The sequence below is a fragment of the Ciconia boyciana genome, chromosome 8 (genome assembly GCF_034638445.1).
Source record: "Ciconia boyciana chromosome 8, ASM3463844v1, whole genome shotgun sequence".
NCBI lineage: Eukaryota > Metazoa > Chordata > Aves > Ciconiiformes > Ciconiidae > Ciconia > Ciconia boyciana.
This window is the reverse complement of record NC_132941.1, coordinates 10,135,633-10,161,558: the sequence shown is the minus strand read 5'-3', so window position 1 is coordinate 10,161,558 and position 25,926 is coordinate 10,135,633. Positions and strand designations below refer to the sequence as shown.

Below are 25,926 nucleotides of genomic sequence, written 5' to 3'. Positions count from 1 at the left end.
AGGAAAAATCTTCAAAAATCAAGAGAGCATAAAACCCTCAATGATTTGTAATATATTGCTATTTTTATTTGACATTGTAGCAAGCCATGTTGTTAGCTGCTCTTGAAAATGTCATGAAAAGACACAGACTCAAAAGTCTTCAGCTTGCAAGAAAATGGTTTTGCAGGAGTATTTGAGGCTACCAATACAGGATACACTGATTAAATTTTCAGCTGGTATGAACTGGGTTTGTTCCATAGCTTTGTGTCTAAGACAGGCAGTGTCTGAGCTCAACAGAGTTACATGGATTTACATTGGTGCACCTTTTATCTCAGGGTTTGAATAGCCTAGGTTATACCCCATTCAGCTGCTTCAGCTGCATTAATGGGAAGGGCAATATATACAGAGAGCATTCAAGTAAACATGTCTAACCATCAATTGCTCCCAGCTTCGATGTAATGCCATGTCAAGTGAAAACACCATTGACCAAATTAATCTCATAATTCCGATAGTTTCCAGAGATAATGTCAAGCCAGCATTTTGTGCATGAATTACCTTGATATTCAATGTGATCTTCAACAGAAGAGGAGGGATTTCCTTTAATGGTAATAAAACTCCATGGGTGCCTGGAAAATGAAAATGAGAAATGATCAAGTTATGTCATGTATGTCATGCATATTTTTTATAGCCTAATGTTCTTGCATTTCTCAGGGGCACCACATTCAAAACAGTCTGATTAGTGTGACAGGCAGCTTGGTTAAAATTAAAAATATCTTAACACTCTATATTTCTTCAGTAAATACATCTAAAGAGAAGGAAGTTCAAAGACAAATCCCTGCTTAATACACTCCTATAACAAGTGTGTTTCTCTTTTAAATGAGTGTTTAAAGAGGCTTGTGTGTGACAGACCCATAGGACATGGGTATCTCCCTGGGGAGCCTGAAAATCTTTCTTTTGTTGTGTGTGTGTGTGTGTGTGCACGCACACTAAAGAATACGGGAAAAAAGCCACTTCTGCTTAAATGAATTTAGCTCATGCTGAAATCTTGTATGTCACAATTGTCTTTGGAATGACCCGTGAGAATTTCTAATAGACAGACTGGCTGGTAAAGGGCAACAAAAAATACCTAGATAGTCTCTGGATATCTCGTTTCCTTATTTTGAACGTTGAATAGGGATAAAGGTTTATGAGTCTGAACTATCTGTTCAAATCTGATCCTATATCAGAATTAAGTTCATTACTGCCTGATGGTTATTGGTTGAGTAGGTTCAATAGCTATCAGCAACACTGGAGAATGACCACATGGATGAGTAAGCAATGGAGACAGAGACTAAAGTGCCTCCCAACCTTGGAGGTGAACCCAATTAGTGGGGGTCAGGAGGGAGTTTTATCTTCAAAATAGAAGAAGTTCAGGCATATCTGCTCTTAATGACTAACAGAATAACAAATATGCTTTTAGGGTGGTAGGGAGACTGTCACCCTGACCCCTCACCCTGACAAACAGTCCCATAGATTAAATCATGTCTCTATAGGTATAAATACCCAGTGATTTCAATTGCATCAGGATTCACCCTTGAGTCTTGCAGGTCACCTTACATTTGCCATCTGCTGGTATAAGCGAAGTTATAAACCACTCTGGAAGTTCAGAAGAAAACATATATAGACATTGACAGACAGCCACTAAAACACGCACAAATCACCACTGGCATGAGCTGGGCTTTGCTGGGGTTCGCAGCCCCGGGCTTTGAGGTTGGCAGGGGCAGGCTCCGTGGAGCACTGGTGCACCCCATGCCATGCTGAGGCCCCACGCACGCACCGGACATGGCTCCTCAAGGGGAGGCAGTCCCAGCGGCATGTCCTCAGCCCGAGCACAGGACGGGCTCAGCGGAAGCTGCCAGCACAACTGCCTCGGGAGCCTGCCAGCGAGCCAGATGCTGCTGCTGGAAAACTTGCCTGTGCGCCAAGTGCTGAAGGCACTGCCGGGCTGTGATCTCCATCCAGGGAGAGAAGGGGGATGGGGGCAGGAAGGACACTTTATCACTCAGCAGGCAAGATGATAGATTTTTTTTTTGGTCACCAAATTCAAAACAAATGACAAAAAAGATGATGGCCCAAAAATAATCTAAAGAATAAGAAGCTATCTAGTTCTGCAACTCAAGGTTTGGCCCCATTTCATATGTTAAAATACTTGTTTCTCCCAGTTATTTTATCACTAAAAATAAAGTCATTCAACCCTGACACATGAGGACACATGCAATCTGTTTAGGCTGTGTGAAATCAAGGGACCAGTAAGTTCAGAGCCAAACCAGTGATATTTGGGTGGGATTCCAAAGAGAACAACTATGTCATCAAGTGCAGAAAGGCTTTCTTTTAATTTAAAAAGGAAAAAAAAAAGGGAAAAAAACCTCACACTTAAAGATTAAACTCACTTTTCAAAAGGACAACAATAGAGGAGGAATGCAAGATTTTCCTTTCATTCCTAATGTTCTGGACTCAGCAAAGAGGCAACTGAAACAGATGCCAGGAGCACAGAAACATTTTTGGATAAATCAGCATTGCTCATCGGCTCTGCTACAGCAAGGGGGAGTTGCACAACTTTACAATCTGGTTGAATATGAAGCAACTGGAGATCGACAGGAATTTGTCCGTATAACCCCCGCCACCACCCCAGTCAGAAAACAACCCAGTCTACGGCTGAATAGCCTGACTCAAGTGGCACCTCACAAAACGTGAAACAGAAATTTCCTAAGCCAAATTACTGCCTGGGGCTTACACTGTTATTGTCTCAGTGATGCCCATGGTCAGCCCCAGCCCTTGGCAGGGAGCTGAGAAGAACTGACAACCAGGATTCAGCAGGACCAGCCAGCAAACCCCAGGTGCCAGGCAGTGAGTGGTGAGAGCACGTACATGGGCATGTTAGAAAGAAAAATCCATCCACTCTCCTCTGTCAGAGCCTTCCTTTGCCATACAGGTTAAAGTATGTACATGTGTGTGTAATCTTCTCATCCTGAACATGTGTGTAATTTTCTCATCCTGAACATTTTTTTTAAGATCTTCCAAAAAATTCTGAAAAGCACCTGTCAGGTATACGCATCCTTATTCATAGTTACAGATGTGTCTCAAATGTAAATCAATATGTCTAAATCTTGTTATGCTAAAGTGAAGTGGAAGTTCAATTTGCATCAGGAGAAAAGGTTGGATACTCTGACAAAGCCGCCTGCCTTCCACTCTGCCATCTAACTGCCTTTGTAAATCTGGTCCTAGCTGCCATCCAGACAATGTTTTTTCTGAAAGCTGATGAACTTAGACACTGAGAACACTCCTAAAAATACAGTCTTTTAAATAATGCACCAAGATGCAGGTGTTTTTCCACATACCAGTATGCTGGTGGGAGACAATATTTACCAACTGCTACCACATGATGGTACGCACAATGTCCCTATTATTTATATAAGGAAATATTGTGGTATTTCAGGTAACAGCATGGCAAGGATTAGCTTTTTGACTGCAAACAATGGCAATGTTGAAAGTCACACTTCCATGGATGAATTTCTATGGTATTTCCATTATAAGCATTTATGGCAAAGAAGTGAGAAACTAGCATTAAAACACCACAGCAGCCTAAAAACATCAAGTGCAATTTACTTTTATAAACATATGCGAAACCCATCAATTTCTTCCTGTTGCACAATTGGAAAAAAAAGTATAATGTTCAAAAATCTTTTTCTGTTTCCCTAATTCCAGTCTTTGAGAAGAAACCCAGCAGGCTACTGGGCTTTAATATGGGTTCTGGGTATTTGAGAGCAAGCATTGCACTGATGGAGATAGACTGGTTTTGGAGACTACTTCTGCAGGCTTGCTTGATTATTTGAAATGCATTATCTGGTGCACAGGCATCCCTGTAATATTTGACACAACCTCTTCATCAACCATCCCAAATCTTATTCCATCTGCACGTGCCCAGATGACATTTATCTGTTCCCACAGATTGCTGTATTGAATCACTTCTCCCTACAAGGCAGATTTTTTTTTTCATGTTCTGCAGTGACCCTTTTAGTGCCTCTTAAAAAAAAAGCCTTCATAAATTCAGATAAACACAAAAAATATAATAGCTATGGTTGGGTAAACAGCAAATATTCTCAACAGTGTGTGTGCCAAAATAGACACTGTATTGGCCACAGAAGTATTTACAGTCCGCAGCATAAATTCATGCGTGCTAAATTTCTGTGTTGCACAAGTCCCTGAATATGCATTGGACAAGCTGAAGAATATGCTGTATGTATGTATATGTATTTAGCCAGGGTTGTATTAGCCAGGCTATTATTCTACCCTCCTTAATGTTCAGCCCATCCAATCCACTGTGTGCATGTAGAAATGCTTCTTAAATCTTTGGGGGATGGCTTGAAAGTAAATTGGAATAAGTAACTTGTGGGAACAATATCTTGGAAAAACATATTTTTTAATGTGAATCATACACTATTCCTCAATCTGCTAATAAAAATATCCAATATAGACACTGACTGCATCTTAAACTATCTAATTATCTGCTAAAACTTCACATTGAGAAGTTTTCCTCTTTTTTTTTTTTTTTCCATGTGAAAGAACTTTGTGCCTTTGAGAGAGTGGAATTATTTGGACATCTCAGGAGCATAATAAAGACTCTGTGCTCGGAGAGCTGGCAGGACTGGCACATACCTAAACCCAAGGTGGAGGAAATGCTTGCTGCCCAGTTTGGTCATTGCTTTCCTGGCTGAGTCGTCCAAGTTTCTAGATCCTTCATCATTCACTGCAACCGACAGGATCATGCCATTCGCAACTCTGCCCAAATACTGGGCAAGACGTACGCTTTCCTCTTTTGCTCTGTAGGTATCAAACCTAAAGTGATAAAAACAACCAAAAGCATTTACTTCACTGAGCATCGCAACTTTATGTACTGAAAAGCAAGTTCTACAAAGAAATAACTCTTTTGTATTGTTTACAGTAATGATATTATCCCGTTGCAAAAGCACTTGTCTAACAGGGTATATTAGGGGTTTCTGTTAAGCCAAATTGATTAAACTCTAGTTGACAGAATAGCAAGGTAGTAACACTACTCACTCGTTGGTTTGGAGATTACTGATCTAGAAAGAATTGTATATACATGCAATAACACCCATTTGAACAAGAGGCTAAAATGTGTGTTTCTGAGCTTGCCGAGATGCTGTCCCCAACCTGTTCCCAAAGATCCACACATCTAGACAGTTGAAAAGTCACTTACCGATCTGAATGGACAACTGCTCCTGTCTTTGGGTCAATAACATGGACAATGACCCCCCGATGGCCCCAGCTCCTTTCAAAGTAATATCCACCTTCTTCCATGCCACCAGGATGAAGAGTTTTGTTTAAGAAAGTCCAGGACAGCTTTTTCTTTCCGTGGATCTCAAGAGTGCCACCCTTACTTACTCCAAGATACTTCTGCCCAAAGTAGGGATTCGGCTGGCTGCTGTCATCCGCTCTGCAGCAGGAAAGAGGAAAAGAACCAGTTTTGGGTTTGTATCTGACAGTCAAAGGAGCCTCTCCCCTTATTCTGCTATGGCCCAAGGAGAGAAGTGTCATGATTTGCAATGCATTTCTTTCAACTACTCTAAGAATCAGCAACTGCCCACATTGCACAGAAAATAATTTTTTTGAAATAATACTAGCAACTACTGAAGACCGGCAGCAATCTGGAATGCAGATTATACATGTTATATTCATTATATCCAGGCCAGAGGAGGCCTGAAGCCCAAACTGAATGACACGTTTGTGTTTTTGAATTCTGGAGGAAGTTAGGACGCTAACCAGGAGCTAGGAGGTCTGGTGGTTGTTAAATATGAGTTTGGCATCCTTGAAATTCTAAGAGATCTTGCAGCAATCTGCAAGACATAAATGTATTATCCTTTGGCTCACCGCTCTCATGCAGAAAGAAAGGATGTTTAGGGAGGAGAATTTTCAGAATAAAAGAACTCCTCGGGTTTTAAGCCTATTCTGGAAAATCAGCCTGAGTGGTGGCAAGGTGCATGCTGATTTTCTGGCATGCCCAAATACCCCAGTGTTCATCTCACAGGAGAATTTGGAAACCAGAACCAAAACTGCGTCAATTTTTTACAGGCCATTTAAATTGTTTAAAAAGCTACTGAACTTTCCACAGAGCACTGATGGTAAGTATATCTGACAAAAAGTAATTTTAAGGAATATTTTTGTTCCCTGTTGCGGAAGAGAGATCCTAGAAAGTTCTAAGATAATATTTTATCGTGCATACATACCGGCCATATAAGATGATAACCACATTGCTTTGGTAAGGGCACATCTCACTGCCGATATGTAACTCTCCATCATTTTCAATGAGTATATGTCTAGTACGCAAAATGATAGGCTGCACGTCGTCTTTAATGACCAATTTTCCTAAGTAGAGAAGGTTATGAGACTTGCTTTAAAACACAGCAGCTCATCAGAGGTTGTGATATCATTGTGCTAAACCCAATGCTGGGCACTCATCTCAATTTTTGAAGATTCTGCCCATCCTCCCCAAAACAGCTCTCAATACAAATCTTAAAGACATTACATGGTTTTTATTCAGTCCAATTCTTGAAGATTGCAATTAAGATTTGCATGGAAGAGGACTCATTCAAAACTGAGATAGAAATTCAGTTAAGATTAATAAAAGCTATTCAGGCTAGCAGCCACCAGCAACACTATGACTCTGTCCTTAGAGACAGAGGCACATATGTATCTGCCCTGTTCTGAGACCCTGAGAACACTACTATTGCAGTATGATGTTATTGGGACAACGATTTAGTAAAAAGATGTTTTTGAAGCAAATCACAGAAGTAGAACTAATAAGTATACTGAGCTGCTTTTGTAAATTCTCCAGAAAGGACAGCAAATAGGTTGATTATAATGGCTAAAGAACTGATAACATCTCAGCTACCACCCACCCTTGTACTGAATTAAAGCTGTGTTTGTCCAGTAGCCACCCAGTTCTCAGCAAGAAGCAGAAAGCTCTCCCAGCATGAGACAGAGTGATTTAAATAGCCACAGAGGAAAGCACACTGCCCCCAGCCTTGCTACCAGCACGTTTTACCTCCATCAGTGATGTGGATAGAGTGGACAGTCGCAGAAGAAGAGAGAAGGAGCTTCCTGCCATTACGGATTTCAATGTGGTTTTCTTCGTTGTGGCCTGGGTTCCAGTTTTCTAACTCAGGATCCTTATCAGGACATGTGACATCTGCTTCTGCTGGGTAGAGATGGAGAGGGAAGCCAATTACTGTTTATTCTGTGCAAGACAGAAAGCTTCATATCTGGGCATCTTTACAGTATCATTCTCGGTACACCCCTTTGCTGACTTCCCGGAACACAGCAATATCTCAGTGCAGCAGAGTACATGTGGGTCACAAACAAAAGAAAACAAACAACAGCTTAAGTTGTATGGTTTTCTATTTTCTGGAAACGTGGAAAAACCTGCTACCCGATGCAAAGGAGCCTTGCGAGGGGTGCAGTTTCCAGAAAACTACCCGAGAAAAGGCTGTAACTGAGCCCTTCTTGCAGTGACATTCCGCTCCGTTCATACCATCCAGACACAGAGCCTTTCACAAGCCCAGGGAAGATGTTGATGAAAGGATAAAACAACAACTATGTTTAAAAATGCCCCCAAAATACCTGCGAGGTTTGAAAAGCTTTGTTTAATCTAAAGACATTAAAATGTTTGCATACTGTGTTTTCACTGGAGATTGAAAGTACAAGTGCTCAAACTAGCAGGAAAACACCAAGCACCGAGGAATTACCAGTCCACCCAGTAACAGAGAGCAACAGGAATCTCACAAGAGAGAGTCTCTGGGTTTGTGAGCTTTTCCAGGCAGAAGCAATAAATATTAGCTTTGGGTTCACACATCACCAGTCTCTATACACAAATTTGATTACAGACTGCCATGACATGTTAGTCTAAATGGCTCTCATACCAAATCCAAGAGTCTCATGTTGTAAGTATTTACTTAAGATAAAATATTTCCCTGATATAATCTCACTCGATATGTGAGCCTCACATCTTACTCTAATGAACAAAACCGTGAGTGCGAGAGTCCCATGTGTGATGCATGTTTTCTGACGGTAGAAACCTTTCTAATCCTAGGAAGCTGAGGTCAGTGCAAGCTTGGACAATGAGCCCTTTGCCATCAGAAAGGGTTGGGAGTTCTCACCAGCTCTCCAATTTTTATCCTTTAAAACAAAAACACCAGAGGAAAACTACAGGATCCACAAGTCAATGATAATAGACATGGGATAAACACCTTGACTTCAGCAGGGTTATGTCTCTGGCACTTAGTTTTTGCCCCATAGATACTAATGCACTCAGTTAATGGAAAGGACAACGATGTGAATTCATGCAAGGAAACACGTCCTGGTGCTGGTGTAGTTGGCAGCGAGCTGTCATGTGCTGCCACTGTGAAACTTGAGGGACATCTGGCGTTCCACAGCAACAGAAACAGAATCTGTCCATCTGCATTCAGCTTCCTCTCAGATTCCTCCACCAGCTTCATGTCTTAAGACAACAATAGAATTGGACCAGCCACTGCCTTAATGTCACCAGAGACCCATTAAATACCAACTGTTCAAGGTAAGCAAGGGACATTTCATGTGGGCAACATATGCCTTGGCTCTCTGCAAAATTTTTCCATATACATGAAGTGATCAAATCTAGCAGGTAGCAAGTCAAATACTGATAAGCATCCAGGGCCTGATTTTGATATCACTTGTGCCAGCTGAAAACTGGGAAGCATATCAGTAATGTCAGAGGCACTTTTTCCTATTTACAATAATTGAGGAAAATAAGGAGTTTCTGGGTTCCTACCAGAAGACACACAGAATTAATAAGAGTTGGAAAAGATAAATATTTCAGGCAGGAAATGGGACTTGCATTGTAAATAGATGTTCAAATATAACTGTAATATACACTGACAACAAATTAAAAAAAAATGAGCTGTTATTCCCATAGGAAAAAGGATAATAGAAAAATTTGCTCATGATGAGAAGCTAATTAAAACCAAAAGTATCGATTCAAATGTAGAGGTATAATTATCAACTAGATTAAGTGGACAGGATAAAAACTTGTTCATTTTTCCATTTACTTGGCTATGCTACTGGCCAAAAGAGCTTCCTGCAGTCTCAAATGATGACTCATGCCCCCCAATTTCATTATTTAGAAACAGAGAGGTAGACTGCGACGCCTAAGGGGAAATCAAGAGGAATTTACGCTGATGATTGGGATGACAACCAGCAAAAGCCAACACAATCCAGAACAAAGGACCCAAATTCCCAATTTCATTAACCAATTAGTACCAGAGAGCAGTAGCCGTGCACAGCACCCGCATCCGCTGTGCCAAGGACACCAGAGGGCTGAGCATCTTCTGCCAGCTGGTCCAGCTACTTTGCCAGCTTGGACTATTGCTCTCGTTGTCATTTTTTAAATAAGAGTGCAACTTCTACCCAGCACAAGGGATTAACTGAATGTTTTGCTTCTTGACCAAAAGGGCCTGAGCATGGCAGTGAAGGGTTGCTTCATGCAGCTGCAGCGTTTGGGGCAAGACATATGGTCTCTTTGTTTTAAACAAATAAAAACCGTCAAACTAGCTCTATTTAGAATATGTATATCCAGCTTCCCTTTTCCCCTGTCCCTAACCACTCAGGAAAAGGGCTGCTTGGAAGAGACAAACCCCAAGGGGCAGGGATGACCCACCCCATAGCTTTTTGCTCTCCACATCTGGGCTTGGGCAATGCAGCAAAATGCTTGACTTCACCTCCCACCGCCACAGCCATTAGGACCTGAGGTTTCTTTTGTTATTTCTTTGTGGCAGTTTGTTGGATGTGGGTTTGTTTTAAGAACGTGTGGCAGAATCTGAGGGATTCCAGAGGCTACTTTCACCTGCTCAGAAATTTCAGCCTTTGCCACTCCAGCTGCCCTTGATCAGGAGTACTGGCATATCAGAAAACTGCTTTTCTCCTGAGTTTTCTCACTCTGACCTTGACTCTTCTTATACGAAGAGTGAAAAGCTGCTCAATCTAAACCAGCAATGTCTTTATTTAAAAATAGTGTTACAAACAATGCCCTTTTTCCCCATAGCAGGAAAACTTACCTGTGCTTACAGAAGAGATTACAAACAGAAGAAAAATGAAGTTTTTGGCCAGACACTTGGAGGTAGGTAGAGCCATTCTTCAGGATTTTTAATTCTGTGGATGGATACCTGTGAAGAAAGAGTATCAAGCAAATGTTATTTTTTTTTTTTCCCCAGGTCAGGCAAAAACCATTCACTGCACAATAAAGGTTATATCCAGCTTTATGCCAGCCCACATCCATTCCTATTCAGCTCTATGGCTGAGAACACCTTCACGCTGCTTTGGGACCAGCCCGAACAGAGCAAGAAACCAAGGGCAGCTCCTTACCCTTTGTTTGGTTTAGGATAAACCCACTTGGGAATCCAAATAGACACTCAGAAAGCAACCACCAGATGTAACCAAAAACGCCTTAGGAATGCAGTAAAAACACATCCACTGTCAAGACTCTCTAGGGCTGAATATTCACATGTGCAAAAAAATAATGAAACACAACAGAGAAGGCGTTTTCAGAGTGACAAATTTTCATGAGCTAACCTTTCAATGGCACCTCTCTCCCCGCGTACTACCCACACATTTTTAGCAATGGTGTTTTGTGCACCCCCAAGATAAACCGTACTCACGCTTCCAGTCTGAAGCATGCAGTTTTTTAGATTTCAGATCCAAGAAAACATTGTCTATTTAATGTGCCAGCCCAGAGTTTTCTTGCAAAACCAAAAGCTGCTTTTGAAACCGGTCTACCTAATGTTGTTTTCGTTTCTTCAGTAGCCAACCCCCAGCAAAAACAAACAAGCAGTGTCATGAAAGTCAAAGTTAGAACTAATGTGATTCTCTCCAGTGATTGATTCTGCAGCTCTGCCCTGTGCTCATGACAATTTATTGACATGCATATTCACACTGAGGCAAGGACACCCACTTCTGTAAGTGTCAATGCTCTGTATTCATAAGGTACTGTTTAAAATTCACATGTAGTCCTTGGAGCCATTAGGTTTTCTCATGTAAGCCAGTATCTGAGGAATATCGAAGAAATTTATTTGTAGCTGTCATGTCACATCACAATGATGAAACAGGATAAACATATGCATCGCACAGTTTAGACGCAAAAAAAGTGATTGAAAAAAACTCGAGGGTGCCCCAATTTCTTTAGGGCAAAAAACACATGTTATTTTTTATGTCACTTCTTAATATAAACCAAACAAAAAACACGAGAAAAAGATACGCAAGAAGCCAGGATTTAGTCTGGAGCACATTTTACGGTGTATATATACAAAACACATGTCTGTACGTTTCATAAAGGTGATATAGCTCGAAGCGCAACAATACGTTCAAACCACATGTAATCCAATGACTGTATTAAAAATAGCATTAGAACCAGATTTGTCAGGAAATATTCTAGCAGAAAAATGTTTGCTTGTTTTGGTATAGTATATTTGACAGCCCTGAGCTCTGGAAACAGCATAGACTCAGGGCTCGGTACAGTCTATCAGGTGCTGAAATGTTGTTACAAAACAGTAGAAAAGAGGAATGCACTTAGTAATGCTATAACTTTGAATGATATATGTTATCAGAGAGCTATACTGTCGCCATGGAATTTGTGCCAGAACCAGGCTGCACATGTCTGACATTTTAACAGCATTAACCATCAATGTTTGATAAGCCAGGGCTCTTTTAAAGGAATATTATTAGACATACACCCAAAGTACACCCATTAAAATGTCAAGATTTATTAGCGATTATTACACAGCCTAATCTGCAAACCCAATCACTAGATTCTGCTTTAACGATAGAGGAAAAACTAAACAAGTGGTAATACAACAGGATGGTCATGACAGATAAACAGTGTTTCTTATAGCATGGACACAGCTGTATGTTAGTGTTGCATAAAGCTAGATTCCAACTGGTAAAGCATTGGTCATAAAATACAATCAGATGATACAAGAGTTCGCTCAAATAAAAAGAAGGGACTGAATTTTTGGCAGTGATGGCATGCATTTGCTCTCCTGTTGCTTCATAGGTAGCAAAGAAATTTCTTTGCTCTGGCTCATTAAAAACTCAGAGGAGCATCTCTGCTCCATCCAGCTCATGATCTTGTTTCTGACAGTAACTCATAGCAAACTGGTAGGAAATTAGTGTAAGAACTTTCATAGCCGTTGCTTTCTTTAGAGCCAAGAACTGCACAGTACTTACCATCAGGTTGTGCAAAATGGCTTCTGCTCTTATATCCCCGGTTGCTCACCAGGGACTGCTTCCCTGATTACCTCCACCTTCATCAGCAGAGATCAAAACAAGCAATCAGACACTGGAAAGTCATGTCATTTTTGGAGGCGTCAGCTGTGTGCCAGGGCTCCAATGTTTTTGTAGTGTCTGATCTGCCACAGTCCAAAGAATATCCTGCTTATTTTGTGACTGAGGTAGGGTGTTTGATTCGGCTTGCAGCAAGCCCGAGTTCATTGCAGTGTTAGTATTAACTGGCACTCGGGTTGGAAAGGCTGAGAGCCGACAGGGCCAAGAGGATACGACTCCTCTGATTCAGCTCTGACTAACACACTGCCGGAAAAATGCTGCTCGGAGGATAATCTCAGGAATTTTCCTTCAAAGGATCTCAATTAAGCATCTTTCCCAAATATTAGACACAAACAGTGACATGTTTGATTTTACTGTTAAATATGTTAAATAAGAGGAGGAAGAGATAGTGACTCTTTTCATTAATGCCTGCTGCTGGAGAAGACTCGGGAGCAGTTATCTCCTGCCAGCCAGCCGTTTCATTAGCTCAGCACTGAGCGCCGCATGGGGATACAGCAATACACTCCATCTCACTTGAACAGGCGCCACGTGGCTGAGTTCAGCTCTGATGTAACCAGCAATGTCAACAAATCTCCCTGCAGATTCGGGCACTCTGAGAAAGTAAGGAGGACACTTGTATGGCCCTAAGTCTGTCATCTCCAACGTTTCTCAAATACCATCTGTGACTCCTCTCTTGGGTGAGAAAAGCTTTTTCATCTAGCCATTAAAAGCTGCCTGGCAGTGGCAAGTGGGACTCATATCCCTGGGTCTGGCAAGGAAGACTTTCTGAAATGATTCCCAGCTGCTGGATCTTTCCAAAAAGTGAACAATAGCAGCAGACAATGCTAAAAGTAGATGTAGGAAACCATTAGTCCTCAGCTGGCTGCTACCGCAGGTGTCAGCAGCAATACTGTACTAGAAAGCACACTGCATAGACAGGAATCCCAATCCACTGCCCTCCCTGCGGTTTTAATGCTGGAGGCAACACAGAGCAGACAACCATGAGAGCAAAACAGCAAAGAAACGCTCTGAGGAAGCTGGACTGTCACAAGCGTCGCAGTGGGGTCATGCAAACATCCCCAAATCCCAGGCAGGAGAGCAGAGCTCTCTGGAGCGGCACAGCCAGCTATTCAGAAAGACACGCCAGGCTCCGGCCTCGACTCACCACCTTGCACGACTCTGGGCCAACCACCCAAGCCTGGCACCAAGATTCTAAAAATGTCAGTCCCGATTTTGGGTATTTTAAAGTGCTTTTTAAGACTGGTTTGACACTCTTTGGAGGATGTACCTTCAACATGTGCTGAAGATGAGGCTCCTTTCTGGTATGTCAAGTGGGGCATAATGGGAGCATTAACCATCCATTATAAACATGACAAGGACAGGAGAAAAGCAGCAGCTACCTGATCTCCCCTGAAAAAGGTGTCAAACAGGAGCAAAGAACCTGCCCACAACCTGACAGCTGCTACTGCTGCTACTGCCCAGCAAGAGAGGCCACAGAACTGTGTGGGGGCAAAGCAGAGATCCGGAGCCATCCCCAGAGAAGAGCAGGAAAAGCTCACATGGAAAAGGTGCCTTTTAGCCTGGCGGAGAGTGAACTGTCAGCAGACAGTAGTTTGCACAGGTACTTTAGAGGACCTGTGAGTAAAATCTGTGTTCCCCAGGGACCATCTCTGCAAGCTGAGATGCTCCAGGAGACCCTGATGGGTCAGTGCCAGGGCCGTGGTGCACCCCTCGTGCTTCAGGTGGCCAGACCTGGACCGTCCCACTGCCACAGCTGGTGCTGAGGTTTTAGTGGCTTGATGGCTAGGTCTGAAGCCTTGCTGCATGTTTCCTCATTCATATGCAAAGAAGCCAACATCGATTTGGAAGCTGATTCCTGAGAAAGAGAGGAGCTGTTTAATTAGCGCCTCTGCTACCTTCTTGCTGATGTTGCATGGCAGCAACTGTCCTCTCACCCCACTCAGGGAATTTTGCATTTTAGCCCCAGCTGGGACGATGGATTTGAGGAGCACATTTGCCTTTCTGACCCGAGGACATGCCAGCTCTTGCTACAGTGACATTCCTGTGCAGGGGGAGCCTTCGCACACCCAGCCACAAGCACAGCTAAAGCCTTCACACGGCCTTACAAATAAACAAACACATTTCTAGGGATCGCTAATGAAAATGCTTTCCCAGTCCCAGAGCATGACAGCAGCGTAGCTGCCTCTGCTCTTCATCTTGATCTTGTGCTTGCCACCCAGCCATTAGCTGCTCTTTTCAGCTGGCAAGTAGGGGACGATTAAACTCAGGAACAGACTTTACTTCTCAATGAAATCAATACTGGAGTCAAAAGCAGCACTCTGACTTTTTTCCCAATGAACCTTGGTTTCTTATAAATTTATCTAACATCTTTCCCTACAAGGAAGAAGCTTCTGCTCACGTATTCCGTATATAAACATCACTGCAAGTTCCTCATTTCCTGATGTTCATAAAACCAGATTCTGAGCAAGGAGCAGGAGTTAGAGGAAATTTTTACAAATAATAAATTAAAGGAAACTAAAGTGTTTGCAAATTTGTTGTAATATCGGCAAACTATTTTGAGACAGAAATGAAAGGGAAAAAAAGAGTTATTTTAAAGCTCTGCTTTTTTTCAGAATTAACTTCTTTTTTTGCAGAGGCTTACAGACCTTGAAAAGGAAAGGAAGCAATTTTTGGCTCAGCTAAAACAAAATAATTTGCAATTCATATCACTCCACCCATCTGAGGCTGACTGACTCCCAGTTTCACATGCTTTTGAAGTGCTCAGCATTCCACTGAATTAAACCCTCATCCACTGCATGAAGTTTTCAAAGCATCAAAGTGGTGGGAAGCTGAACCCCATTGTTGGAGACTCAGGGTGCACTGACTTTGCTGTGCCTGCTGACAGTAAGTCAGTGTATAGCCAAGCTAATGCTTTCAGGGAGTGCCAGAGCTACCGTGTTCCCACTGCAGAAATGCTCTGGGGATAACCAGGATGGCTGAATATCCTGAATGTATTAGGTGTACTGTACATGCTTGGATTAGCCGCAGGTCCACGTGGACATGCACAGTCCATGTGGACTCCAGCGCGCGGGTGGAGATCCTCCTGCTCAGGAAATCCCCAGGAGGAATATGACAGCTTTCCACAAATGCAACGCCCACGCGACACTTACCCCTGCAGCTTCACACACACAGACTTTTGGTGCATGCCGAGTTAGCAGTAGCCTTTGAAAACATCATCCTGAATGTCCCAAGGGTCCACGGAGGAACTGTACCCGCTGCAGAGCGTCCCTGGTTTTGAAGCCTTTTTTCCATCCCAAGGTAAGAAAAGTGTGTGCAGTGGCTGAAGAGGACCACAGCATCCTGAATCCTTTTCAAACTGCTGCTTTTAACTACCCAAATAACTGCATCAGGATGTAAATATTTTTCTTTTTGTTTTTGTGGTACTTTACTGTTTGCATCTGGCTTGCCATGGCTCCACGCCTTCCTCTCCAGGACATTTGCCATTAGCTCTCCTTCTGGGGCGGGAGGAGGAATAGAGATTTTTCAGAGGTTTACATACATTCCTCTCCTTCCTTCACCAGGCTCTTCCTTTGCCAATTGTTTAGTCTCAGCCTGGGGTTAGAGCTCTGCAAAGTTTTATTGGGATCCAGGTCTGGACCTGTCACAGGTTATCAAATAAATCTCCAAGAAGCTAAAAGCTTGCTCTGTAAGTACTTGTTCCAATGTTGGACTTAAGCTCAGAAGCCTAAAATATCTTGCTTTTCTTCCCCTGCATGGCCACAGAAATCATAACAATTAGGTACTAATAGGAGTTCAAAAGGACTTCAGGAAGCTCCTCAGAGGGTCAGTCCCAGCCACTCAGGCTCTTGTACCACTCCACATCTCCACCGAGAACATCAGTCTCCACTGCTCCCTGCAGGGGCCAGCTCAGGCCCATGATGTCCTGTGCGTCACTCTTTATCTTACCTTTACTGAGCAGCATCAGTGATTTCTTCACACTTTCTAGCAAGCCAGGACCTCTCCCCTGGTCAAACCTGACTCCCACCTCTCCTACCTGGTGTGGGGATGAAGCCACAGCCTCCTCTTCTGCCTGTAAACCTTTCAGGTGTTTTCTCACCCCACGTCCAAGGACCACTGGGCGGTATGTGTCTGACAGAGGCAGACAGAGGAGTTCAGTCCCCACTCAGAGGCACGGTATCAGCTGGCCGGTGCACGGATGCCAGAGCGACTAACTCACCAGGGAGCAAAAGTCTGGCCAACAAAACACTAACCTTTCCCTGTAGCAACTTGTTTGGCCATTTCTGAGAATTTCAAGGAAACGACGGGACACTAGTAACAAAGCCTTCACCTACCTGTTTGAGTAACCTGTGTGACAAAGACATGGATAATCAAATCACCCACCTCTTCACTGCTGTCACCAACTAACATCATGTTCAAACCAAAATGAGTATGTCATCATTTCAGGGTAACTTTGTGCTTAAACTGTAGTCAGTGAGGTCATCAGTTGTTTCTCAGTTTGCATACAAAGCTCTATTTTCGTCTTTACTTCAAAAAGCAGCAGCATAAACAAAAAATCAAAGAGAATTAGCCACTAATACTGGCAGTATTTCAGTCCTCAATGGGAGCAGAAAGTCAATACAAGCATTGTCTGAAAGGAACGCAAGACTTTACCCAACACAGCACATACTTTATCCTGAGTTTTATTCCTGTAGGTCTTTAATTAAATGTTCACATCAGTTGGACAAACATCATTTCACCAATCATTAGCTAGAGACAGAAACGCATTTATAACTCCTTGTTGTCCCCTATATATTCAGTTCGATTAGAAGGTATTATTGTAAGATCACTGCGTGCTTACCCATTGACGCAAGCAGAAGTTACTGAGTTCACCTAAGATGCCATGGACACTTAGCTTTTTAAAAGCAGACATTAATGAAGGGAAAACAGGACTGAAGGGAGAATCCCCTACCTCTGCTGAAGTTCATCTGTTTCCCTGGATGTTGCTAAAGTTTCCACGCCAAATTTCATTTCCAGTCCCTGTGATGCTGGAGAGCAGGCTTTTGCCTTTGAAACTTACCTTTTGATACCAAGTCATGGATATTTTGAAACATTTCTCCTTGGGAAGGGCAGCCCACAGGCTTTTCCTATCCGGCTTTGTGAGGCACTGCTTGAAAAATAAAGCTCTACCACAGTGGGTAAGATGAGAATATATTTATTAGTTATAAAATATACACGTGAACGCCATCGGTTTGGTACAATCCTGTAAAAACAAGAGCAGGTTTGGTGACAGCGGTGGGCTTTGCCTGGCTGGTGTTGCACCGGCGATGCTAATCCCAGGGCGCTGTGGGCTCTGCAGAGATGTGCTCCGAGTGGTTCTGAGGAAAAGTGAATTTTAGCGACTCGTCAGCATTAGCTGGACATTGATATTCTTTCAGCTTCAAGGGAACGTAATGCTGTAGAGAAGCAGCTTTCTGATAACCAGCATGATTAAGGACTTTAATCCAGGAGGGTTTGGCTTGTCCTTTATAGCCAAGCATGGCAAAACTCCCTGAAAAACAGACACAAAGAGAGTGACCCTCTGGATGGGTCGGTTCACTTATTAGCAGCACAGCATGGACTCCCTCCACACAGCACAGAAACTTCTTAGCCCCTCTTTTTTTCCTCGGATTAAAATAACAGAACATTTAGGAGAGAAAAAGGGTGATGAAAGAGAGAATGAGCCTCGCTGAAGCCATAACCTCACTGCATCCCAAATCTGCAGGTATTTCAATAAGATAAGATAGGTTCCCAGATGTCAGTTAGCAGGAATATTGTTTTACTGTTTATTTTTAAGCATTGGTACTTTTTCATATTTGACTACATGAAAATTGTTAGGCACTTTGAATCCTTCTTTTATTAGTTTACATCAGTTTCTTCCTGTTATGCCTAAACTATTCCCCATGTTGACTCTGCTCTGGTACTCTGCTGTCACAAAGTACAAAGGCATTATGTATTCTTCCATTTTAATAATAATGTCTTGTGTTTATATTATGCTTTTCATTGCAAAGACTCCCAAGGCTATTTGCAGCTGGTTGGATCAAGACTATTCCTGTAAACACTTCTAATTTAAATAAGGTTTTGAAAAACCAGGCAACAAGATCCTAAATCCTGATTCCGCTGGGGTCAAGGGGATCGGGGTTTTTTTTTTGCATTATCCCTGGCAGAAGCAATATGCACTTGGGAGAAATGCTCCAGCCTGCCCCGAAACGCAGCCCCCGCGGCGTGGACCAGTCCTGCGTGCGATCACTTTTGGAGCTGTGAAGTCAAATACTGCACATACCTGAATCAGCGGGAGAAAGCTCATGGAGCAGAACATAATTACCCAGACTGGAAATCAGGGCAGACATGTGGGTGAACACTTTGCCTGAGAGAAATAGGGGCGGCACATGATCGGCCAGCAGCGGCTTAGTCCCACCGCCAGACACCAGCATCCCACTGAAGTGGCAGGGGAAGGAGATGGCCACCAACGGCGTGTCCCCAGGATGGGGATGGCCCTGCTTGTTGCTTTTTGTGCCCCAGGAGCAGTTGGGGCTGGAGGCTGAACCGAGCTCCCAAAACGACCTGGAAGTGCTGCACCCAAGCGAGCGGCGCAGGTGGTTCAGGGAACAAAGTTTGACAAAACAAACAAAAAAGATTGCTTTTTTAATAAAAAAATTCCTTTCAAAAGTATTCAGGGCTTTGATGAAAGAATGAAGCAATGACATTTCAGGACTAAAACAAAAAAGAAACCCTCAAATTTTTGCTTTTAAAAGGGTGAAAGAAAAAACAGCTTCTTGGGAATCAGACAGGCACTGAAGTGAAATCACTGTCTCTGCTGTAAAGACTATGCTGTCCTCCCCTGGAATGGTCATAGCAATAAGCTTTGAAACTTGAACCAGAAATTGATATAAATTTCAGTAAAGCAGTATGGAAAAAAAAAATCCCCAAATGCCCAAGAAAAAAAAGAAGCTGGAAATACAGCCAATTCTCCATCTGATCTCTCCTTGAGAGACTGCAACTGAAATCTGAATCAAGCTGGCTGGTTGTTTCCTTGATTTCCTTATCACTCAAATTATTCATCCAAACCTGGACTCAATAGCCCCCAGTTTTCCAGCAGGAAACCCAGCATGGATTTCCTGGACCAATGATACCAATGGATTTCTCGCAGCAATCCAAGGTAAAACTGTAATAAGAACTTTCCAAAACTGGTGATTTCACCTTAATTCCATCCAAAAAAATAAATAGCTATTCAGGCTATTTTCTTTTTCATCAACCTTTCAGTTTGTGATTGTTTTTCCTTGCAAAGCAGTTCAATTTTAGAGATGGAATCTTTATTAAATGATTCTGAGGTTTTTTGGTTAGAAAAACAATCTCCCTTTAGGATGAAAAATTTGCAGCATGCAGCTTCTCACTGGTGAAGTAGGGTCAAAGCCCCAAAACAACTCTCCTACTTCTCAGCATCCCTAAGCCAAGAGGTTTTTACTAGGTTACACTGGCATATTGTGGTAGGAAATATATTGATAAGCACTATATAAGCATGTGTACATTTTTAGTAGGGAAACACAGCAGTAATTCTTAAGCAAAAGAAACATGGTAGAATAAATACATTTACCTTCCTTCTGGAAAACAATAGGCTTTGCTGAACCGAGCCTGGTAAAAACAGACATTTCGGAGCTCCCCACCACGTCTGCAATATCTCTAGAGCACACGAGAACAAGTGATCTGAAAAGAAGGGCAGTAATTATGTCATGATTGCAAAATATTACTTCATTAAGAATCTGCAAGACCTTTAAGCTCCAATTCAGAAAAGTACTTAAGAGCTTGCTTAACTTTAAGAAGATGCTTAAATCCCTTTGATTTCAATCACACGTAAGCTTTCCTAAGTTTAAGTCTCTGTTTAAATGTTCCTAAATTAAACCTGTGCTTCACACAGAATCAAAACAAGCACAAACGACTGTTTGCGAGTGCATCCCTTATGGGAGAGGGACACTCAGCTGCAGAAGAAATTCAGTTGCTGTGCGGTCCTGAGACTCTGAAACCATCTACATCCTGGGTCTGATTTTCAATCAAGCTTCAGTCCGGCTTTGGTCCTCACAGATGTGCTTTCAGCCACCAGTGAATTGTACCTGCAACGAATTACAGGCACAACTGGTTGCATTTAGCTGAATGCCTTGACTTGCAAAATACACATCCTACGAGAAAATCAAACCGAAGGTACAGGCATCATATGGAAATATGTCACTTCATGCACGTTTGATACATGTACATACTCATGTGCATAAATACAGATGTAATAACTCAGGAATGTTCAAATCTTTGGTCATGAACTGCTCAGAAATGTCTTGGACTGAAAGTCTGTTTTCTGGTTATTTGACCTGCTTCTGCCAGCAGCTGAGAATTTATCTATAAATCTCTGTTGTTCCATGTTTATGTGGCGACACATAAAACCACAAGGAATGTGGGACAGACACAAACAGAGATGATCCAGACCATTGCCAGGACACATGCAAGGTAACAGAGCCCGCAGGCAGGCAGGTCTATTCATTGGCTCACTCAAGAAAAGTCCTATTGGAAAATCTGGCACACCTATGATTTTTATCTGTCACAAGAGGCAAAAACAATCAGTAAGAGTAAACAGAAACAAACTCGTTTCAGAAATGGAAAACTGAATCATCGGCTGCCAGGAAATTGCTGGACACCAGGACAGGTGCGCAGGATTGCAAATGTCATTGCAAGGACCTTACCTACTCCATGCTGGAAAATGAATGGTTAATTTAGAAGGAATTGCCAGTTTTCCAGAAAACCTATGTCTGTCTGCTCTAATCTGTGCAATCCTGGGAGAGAGATGCTGCTTCTCTTATTATCTGGGTGATATTTGGGATTTGTACACATTTAATCTGTGCCAGATTTCTTCAGAGCACAGGTTTGGTTATGGAAGTAGGTCATTTTCCTTTCTTTGCCTATCAGCCATGGGTTGCTACATGAACTGGGCTTTCAGCAGTTTGCTTACCTCTCTTTTATAAATGTTTGAACATAATCAGTTATTGCACTGGCAGCGTTTTCACCAATAACTATGTCAAAGTGCCGCCTGCTCACGACTGCTCCTGAACATGCATCTAGCACCACAAAGAATATCCCACGGCTGTTGAACAGGAAAACTGTATCGTTTATCTGCAACAAGAAACAGAGGTAGGTTTTATGGAGGCAGGCTGGGGAGCTTCAGACTCTGATCCCGCTTTTCCATAAGGGAGTTACAAGCAAGGAAAATATCAAGGGTGTACACCCTATAATTTTAAATGTATAATTAGTACAGACGAAGTGACATCACTGATAGATGGTCAGTGGCAGGAGGAAGCAAAACCCTTAGTTCTCAATGGGGTACAAAAACATGAGAAATGAGGTCATCGGTATCTTTTGTGTATTAGGAAGATACATTTGGGAAGCTAAGAATCCTGAGAGTAAAATGCTTAGTTCAGTCTTAATACAGTTTCTTTCCATGTGGGGGAAATTACTGTCACTTGGCAAAGCAGATTTGACCACAGAGCAAGGGAGAGGTGCTGAGGCAGCAGATGGGGGAATAGAGGCGACACATGGACTTTTTTTGTTTTCCCTGGAAATGTAAATATCAAAACCAAAGTATTCCTTCTTTGTAGGGCTGCCCCAGTGCCTCAAAGAAGTTGTATCACAAGTGGCTCCTACTCTCCTCCTTTCCTACAGCAAAGGCTCCTTCCCCAGGTTACACCTCTCAGGATGTGCCATACATATCTCAGGATATTTGCTCTTAGAAAGGCAAAGGCTCTCTGAGGTGCCCAGCACTGGTGCGTGTCCCCAGCGTCCTGTGGGCAGCCCAGCCTGGGAGGACACAACCTCCACCAAGGAGAGCAACAGCATACCAAGGTCAGGCTGTCAGAAAGCTGAGCCCAGGATACACAACACGCCACTGTAATCCACATAGTTGTCCAAAGCCTGCAGGCACCAGGGAGCTCAGCTACATCCCATCAATTTGAGACATGTGAATGCCTCCAGGGAATATAGGGCCAGACTGAATGCGGGAGCCAAGTGTTAAAAAGTGGCTTCTGCAAGATGTCGGAGGATGCTGAATGCAATAGGGGGTCAAGGGTAAGGGAAACATGAATGTCTGGGCCATGGGTGGGCAGAGGGGAGTGAGGAGGAGCAAAGACAGACTAAATCTTTTGCCCGGTGCTGGCTGTCTCACACTCCTAAGCCTGGGAATTGTGTCAAAGTCTGGATGCACACGGAGCAGAGAGCAACCACCACTGCAAATCGACCTAAACATGAGGTGCTGGCAAAAGAAACAGCCTTGCTGTGTGTCTTGCCCCTGTCCACATGCTGCAGACCCGCCAAGGAGTCAGCACTAGGGCTCGTGCAGCCCGATGGGAGCGGGAGCTGGGCACCACTGCACCCAGTTCCCTCAGTCCTTGGGGCAGCTTGGATTATAAATTTAAAATATTTCTGACTTTTGCATTTCATTCAGCAAAGCAAGAACAAAACATGCGTCTCAGTAGTGGGGGCTCCTCTGCTTCACTTCTTTATTTCCAAATTTCCTGCAACTTTTAAGATTTAGGGTAAGAATCCTCCTTTAGACCTTAATCTTTATCATTTGCCTACCCCAGCCTTGTACTTCAGCTAGGAGTACATGTGTCTGAAATAAAACTTATTTCGAAAACTAACAGTTTGAATTAAAGCTTTGGAAAAGGCCAAGAAGCTTTGAGGATACCCTTGGTTTTCCAAACCTCACTGACTATGCCTGTCTATGCTGCACACACGCAGGTCTCTGCGCTTCACTGCAGGTGAGGATGCTGCCTCCAATAAGACCTGCTTGCTAATGGTTTTGAAGAAATTTTTGATGATGCAGCTAGTGCATGTGGCAAGAAATCTTGGCTGCTCAGACTCCTTAAGGATGCTGTACCAGCTTTGCTTGGCATTTGTTAGCATTAATTATAATTCAGCAGCACACAGGCATGTAAGCCTGGACAGTGTCCTTGCAAGCATGATTTCAGTCACCCTTCACCATTAGACAGACATATAAGGCATGTGCAGGGACAACCTGAGAGCTCCAAACCCTTCAGTAGTGAAATATAGTTATTTTTATCTTTTAGTGCAATGCCAGCAGAGAAAATCAGAAAAACAAACTTGTTTTTTTTCCCTGCATCCTTTGTAAACAGTGACTTCTGGTGTGCTTTTTTTTCCCCTTCCTCTACACTAGAGTGGTGGTGTTAACTCTTCTTCTGAGGTGATAAAAGGCCTTTTTTTGCCCAAGGGCTCAGATCCTCATCTGAATAGAATACGAACTCTCAGTGACTTTAATGGAGCTAATTGTAGGGGAGAACAATGCACTTGCCTCTTCCAGGGGAACTTCCCATTTCCTTCCACCAAGGCTCAGCAAGATTTTGCAGTAACTTTCCTTGGAGATAAAGTTTCCCCTGTTTAATCACCATTTCAAATGTGATAAAACACAACATACCTTAATGAATGCGGATGTCAAGTGGTTTTGTACGTCCACCCTGCTGAGAGACTGGATCTGGATCCTTATATACTTGACTGAGGGTGTGCTAGTGATAGCAAGCTGCAATTACACCAGAGACAGAAACTTAAAAACTGGCTTGCTAACTGGTTTTCATCAACAAAATGACACCAGGTACCAATGACCATATATATGATTGTAAAATTTTAAGAATTATTTTTTCAAACTCTGATCTTGGTTCACAAGTAAGTGCTCATTTTTAAGACACCATTTATCAAAGGGTTGTGGCAACGCTGGTTGGAAGGGACCTCTGATGGTCACTCTGCCACTAAGTAAGTTTAAACATTGAATATGAATTTCATATATTTTGTCTGGCTATAAACTCAAGTGCAGATTTGTATGAGGCTGAAACAGTTCTACAAGATTTAGAGTGGGGTGAATTTACAGTAAATGAGAAGAGAACCTGGCTCTAATTTTCCAGTTTTTCCTATTAACCAGAATTACTTCCCAGTTTCAAATTCAGCAGCAATGGCATTCAATGAATGGCATCCAATGAATTTGGAATTCAAAGCTAATCCAATCTGAGCCCTCTCAAGAGTCCTTTTTTTCTTGTTTAAGAGAAAGAAATGGGGAAAAAAGGTGCCATGAATGCGCATTCACATGCTTCCAGCTGGGCAATTTCTTTGAGGCTATCTTTGAAGCATAGTACAAAAAGCTGCAGAAATTCAGAGCGAAACCCTTCCCTCTATACAGGTTACATGATGCTGGGCAGATTCATGAGTGGGAATTCCCTACATCTTTTCCTTATACGCTGTGAAAACGAATTGACCTCATGTGGATGCACATACACTGCGTAACCTCAGGTGCTGTTTCACGCAGCGGGTACCTGCGGGGCCCCACACGCCCTGCACAGCCCAGCCGGGTGCTGGGACACGGGGCGCTGGGCAGCTGCTGGCCTCTCCAGGAAGGGGTTTGGGTCACAGCTCCAGGAGTCCCCTGGGTACATATGCGCCATGATTTTAATACGTTCACAGCCTTGCTGAGAGCAGTAACTGTGTCCTTTCCGAGCTTTGTGGGCTTGCAGGCGAACAAATAGGTACCTACAAATGAGAGCAAACAGAGGGATCAGAGCCACCATGTGCTTAGAGGAAAAGCTGGGTAGAGGCAGGGTGTGCACTTGCTAAATTGCATTATCCCTCCCATTTCCCAACATTACAAACCAGCTCTGTCTTAGACCGGTGTAATACGGCACAGCCATTGCAAAACGGGTCCTGCAAGGATGCAGGTTGAGCTCCCCTCTCATCCTGGCATGACGAGACCTGCGGCACTTGCAGCCCGTACGCCCAAGCCCGCTGCCTTCACCAGGCAAGCGTCGCGGGGGGCAGACACCCCCTCCAGCCCCAGGCACCCCACGCTGCCCCCAGGCGTGGTGGCATCCCACCAGAGAAGGAGCAGCAGTGGTGCTCAGGCTGTTGTGCAGAAGGAGACAGGCTTGCCCGGAAATACCAGCATCTCCCCTTCGGCTCTCTGTGTTGCACGGTCCTGGCCCGCAGGCAGAGCTTAGCCCTAGGCATGCATGATGAAAGCTCAAAGGCAGCCAGGTCTTCTGGCCTTTGGAGTTCATTTTTTTTCTAGCTGTTCTAAGTATGTTTTCAATTGTGTCCATTCTACAATTCAGGCTGAGGAAATTATATAAACAGCTCAGTTCAGCTCCAGGATCAAAAAGATACATGAGCTTTAAAGGGATTTTTCTTTCTACTTCTTTTAAAACTAAATATTTGTTTCTATTTGTCTGGAAGAAAGAATGAGTAAGCTTGGTTCCTCTCCAAGGATCCAGCATGCGGCATTAAAAAAAGAAGGGGAAACATCCCACTCATTATGAAATAAAGTCTAAAAAACAACAACAGGAAAAGAAAAAAAGCCAATCCCCTAACTTCTGTACTCTGAAAGGCTAAAAAAATCGCTGCTGAATTAAAGAGAGAACAAAAAGGCTGATACTGCCAGAATTAAGTTAGGTTAGACCCATCAGTCTGCATGTA

At 43.1% G+C, this 25,926-nt stretch overlaps 2 protein-coding genes across 10 annotated transcripts in view; both read right to left on the bottom strand.

Annotated features, from left to right (window-relative positions):
- Window positions 1–25,926, bottom strand: part of CEMIP (cell migration inducing hyaluronidase 1) — a 118,549-nt gene that overhangs the window by 46,939 nt on the left and 45,684 nt on the right. The window contains exons 1-7 of one of the 4 annotated variants that reach the window (XM_072870607.1): window positions 12,289–17,443; window positions 10,125–10,232; window positions 7,082–7,234; window positions 6,264–6,402; window positions 5,237–5,473; window positions 4,675–4,854; window positions 535–605 (exon numbers count right to left, since the gene is read on the bottom strand). In XM_072870607.1, coding sequence (XP_072726708.1) covers window positions 535–605; window positions 4,675–4,854; window positions 5,237–5,473; window positions 6,264–6,402; window positions 7,082–7,234; window positions 10,125–10,200 — 856 coding nt within the window. In that variant the 5' untranslated portion in view covers window positions 10,201–10,232; window positions 12,289–17,443. Of the gene's footprint in view, window positions 1–534; window positions 606–4,674; window positions 4,855–5,236; window positions 5,474–6,263; window positions 6,403–7,081; window positions 7,235–10,124; window positions 17,444–25,926 lie in introns of those variants that run through there. The other 3 variants (XM_072870606.1, XM_072870609.1, XM_072870605.1) reach the window with 3 other exon arrangements.
- Window positions 17,581–25,926, bottom strand: part of LOC140655753 (cell surface hyaluronidase CEMIP2-like) — a 58,391-nt gene continuing 50,045 nt past the window's right edge. For 3 of the 6 annotated variants that reach the window (XM_072870599.1, XM_072870601.1, XM_072870602.1), the window contains 5 exons: window positions 24,774–24,987; window positions 23,888–23,989; window positions 21,413–21,573; window positions 20,015–20,124; window positions 17,581–17,962 (listed from right to left, as the gene is read on the bottom strand). In XM_072870599.1, the coding sequence (XP_072726700.1) occupies window positions 17,712–17,962; window positions 20,015–20,124; window positions 21,413–21,573; window positions 23,888–23,989; window positions 24,774–24,987 (838 nt within the window). In that variant the 3' untranslated portion in view covers window positions 17,581–17,711. The other 3 variants (XM_072870600.1, XM_072870604.1, XR_012043840.1) reach the window with 3 other exon arrangements.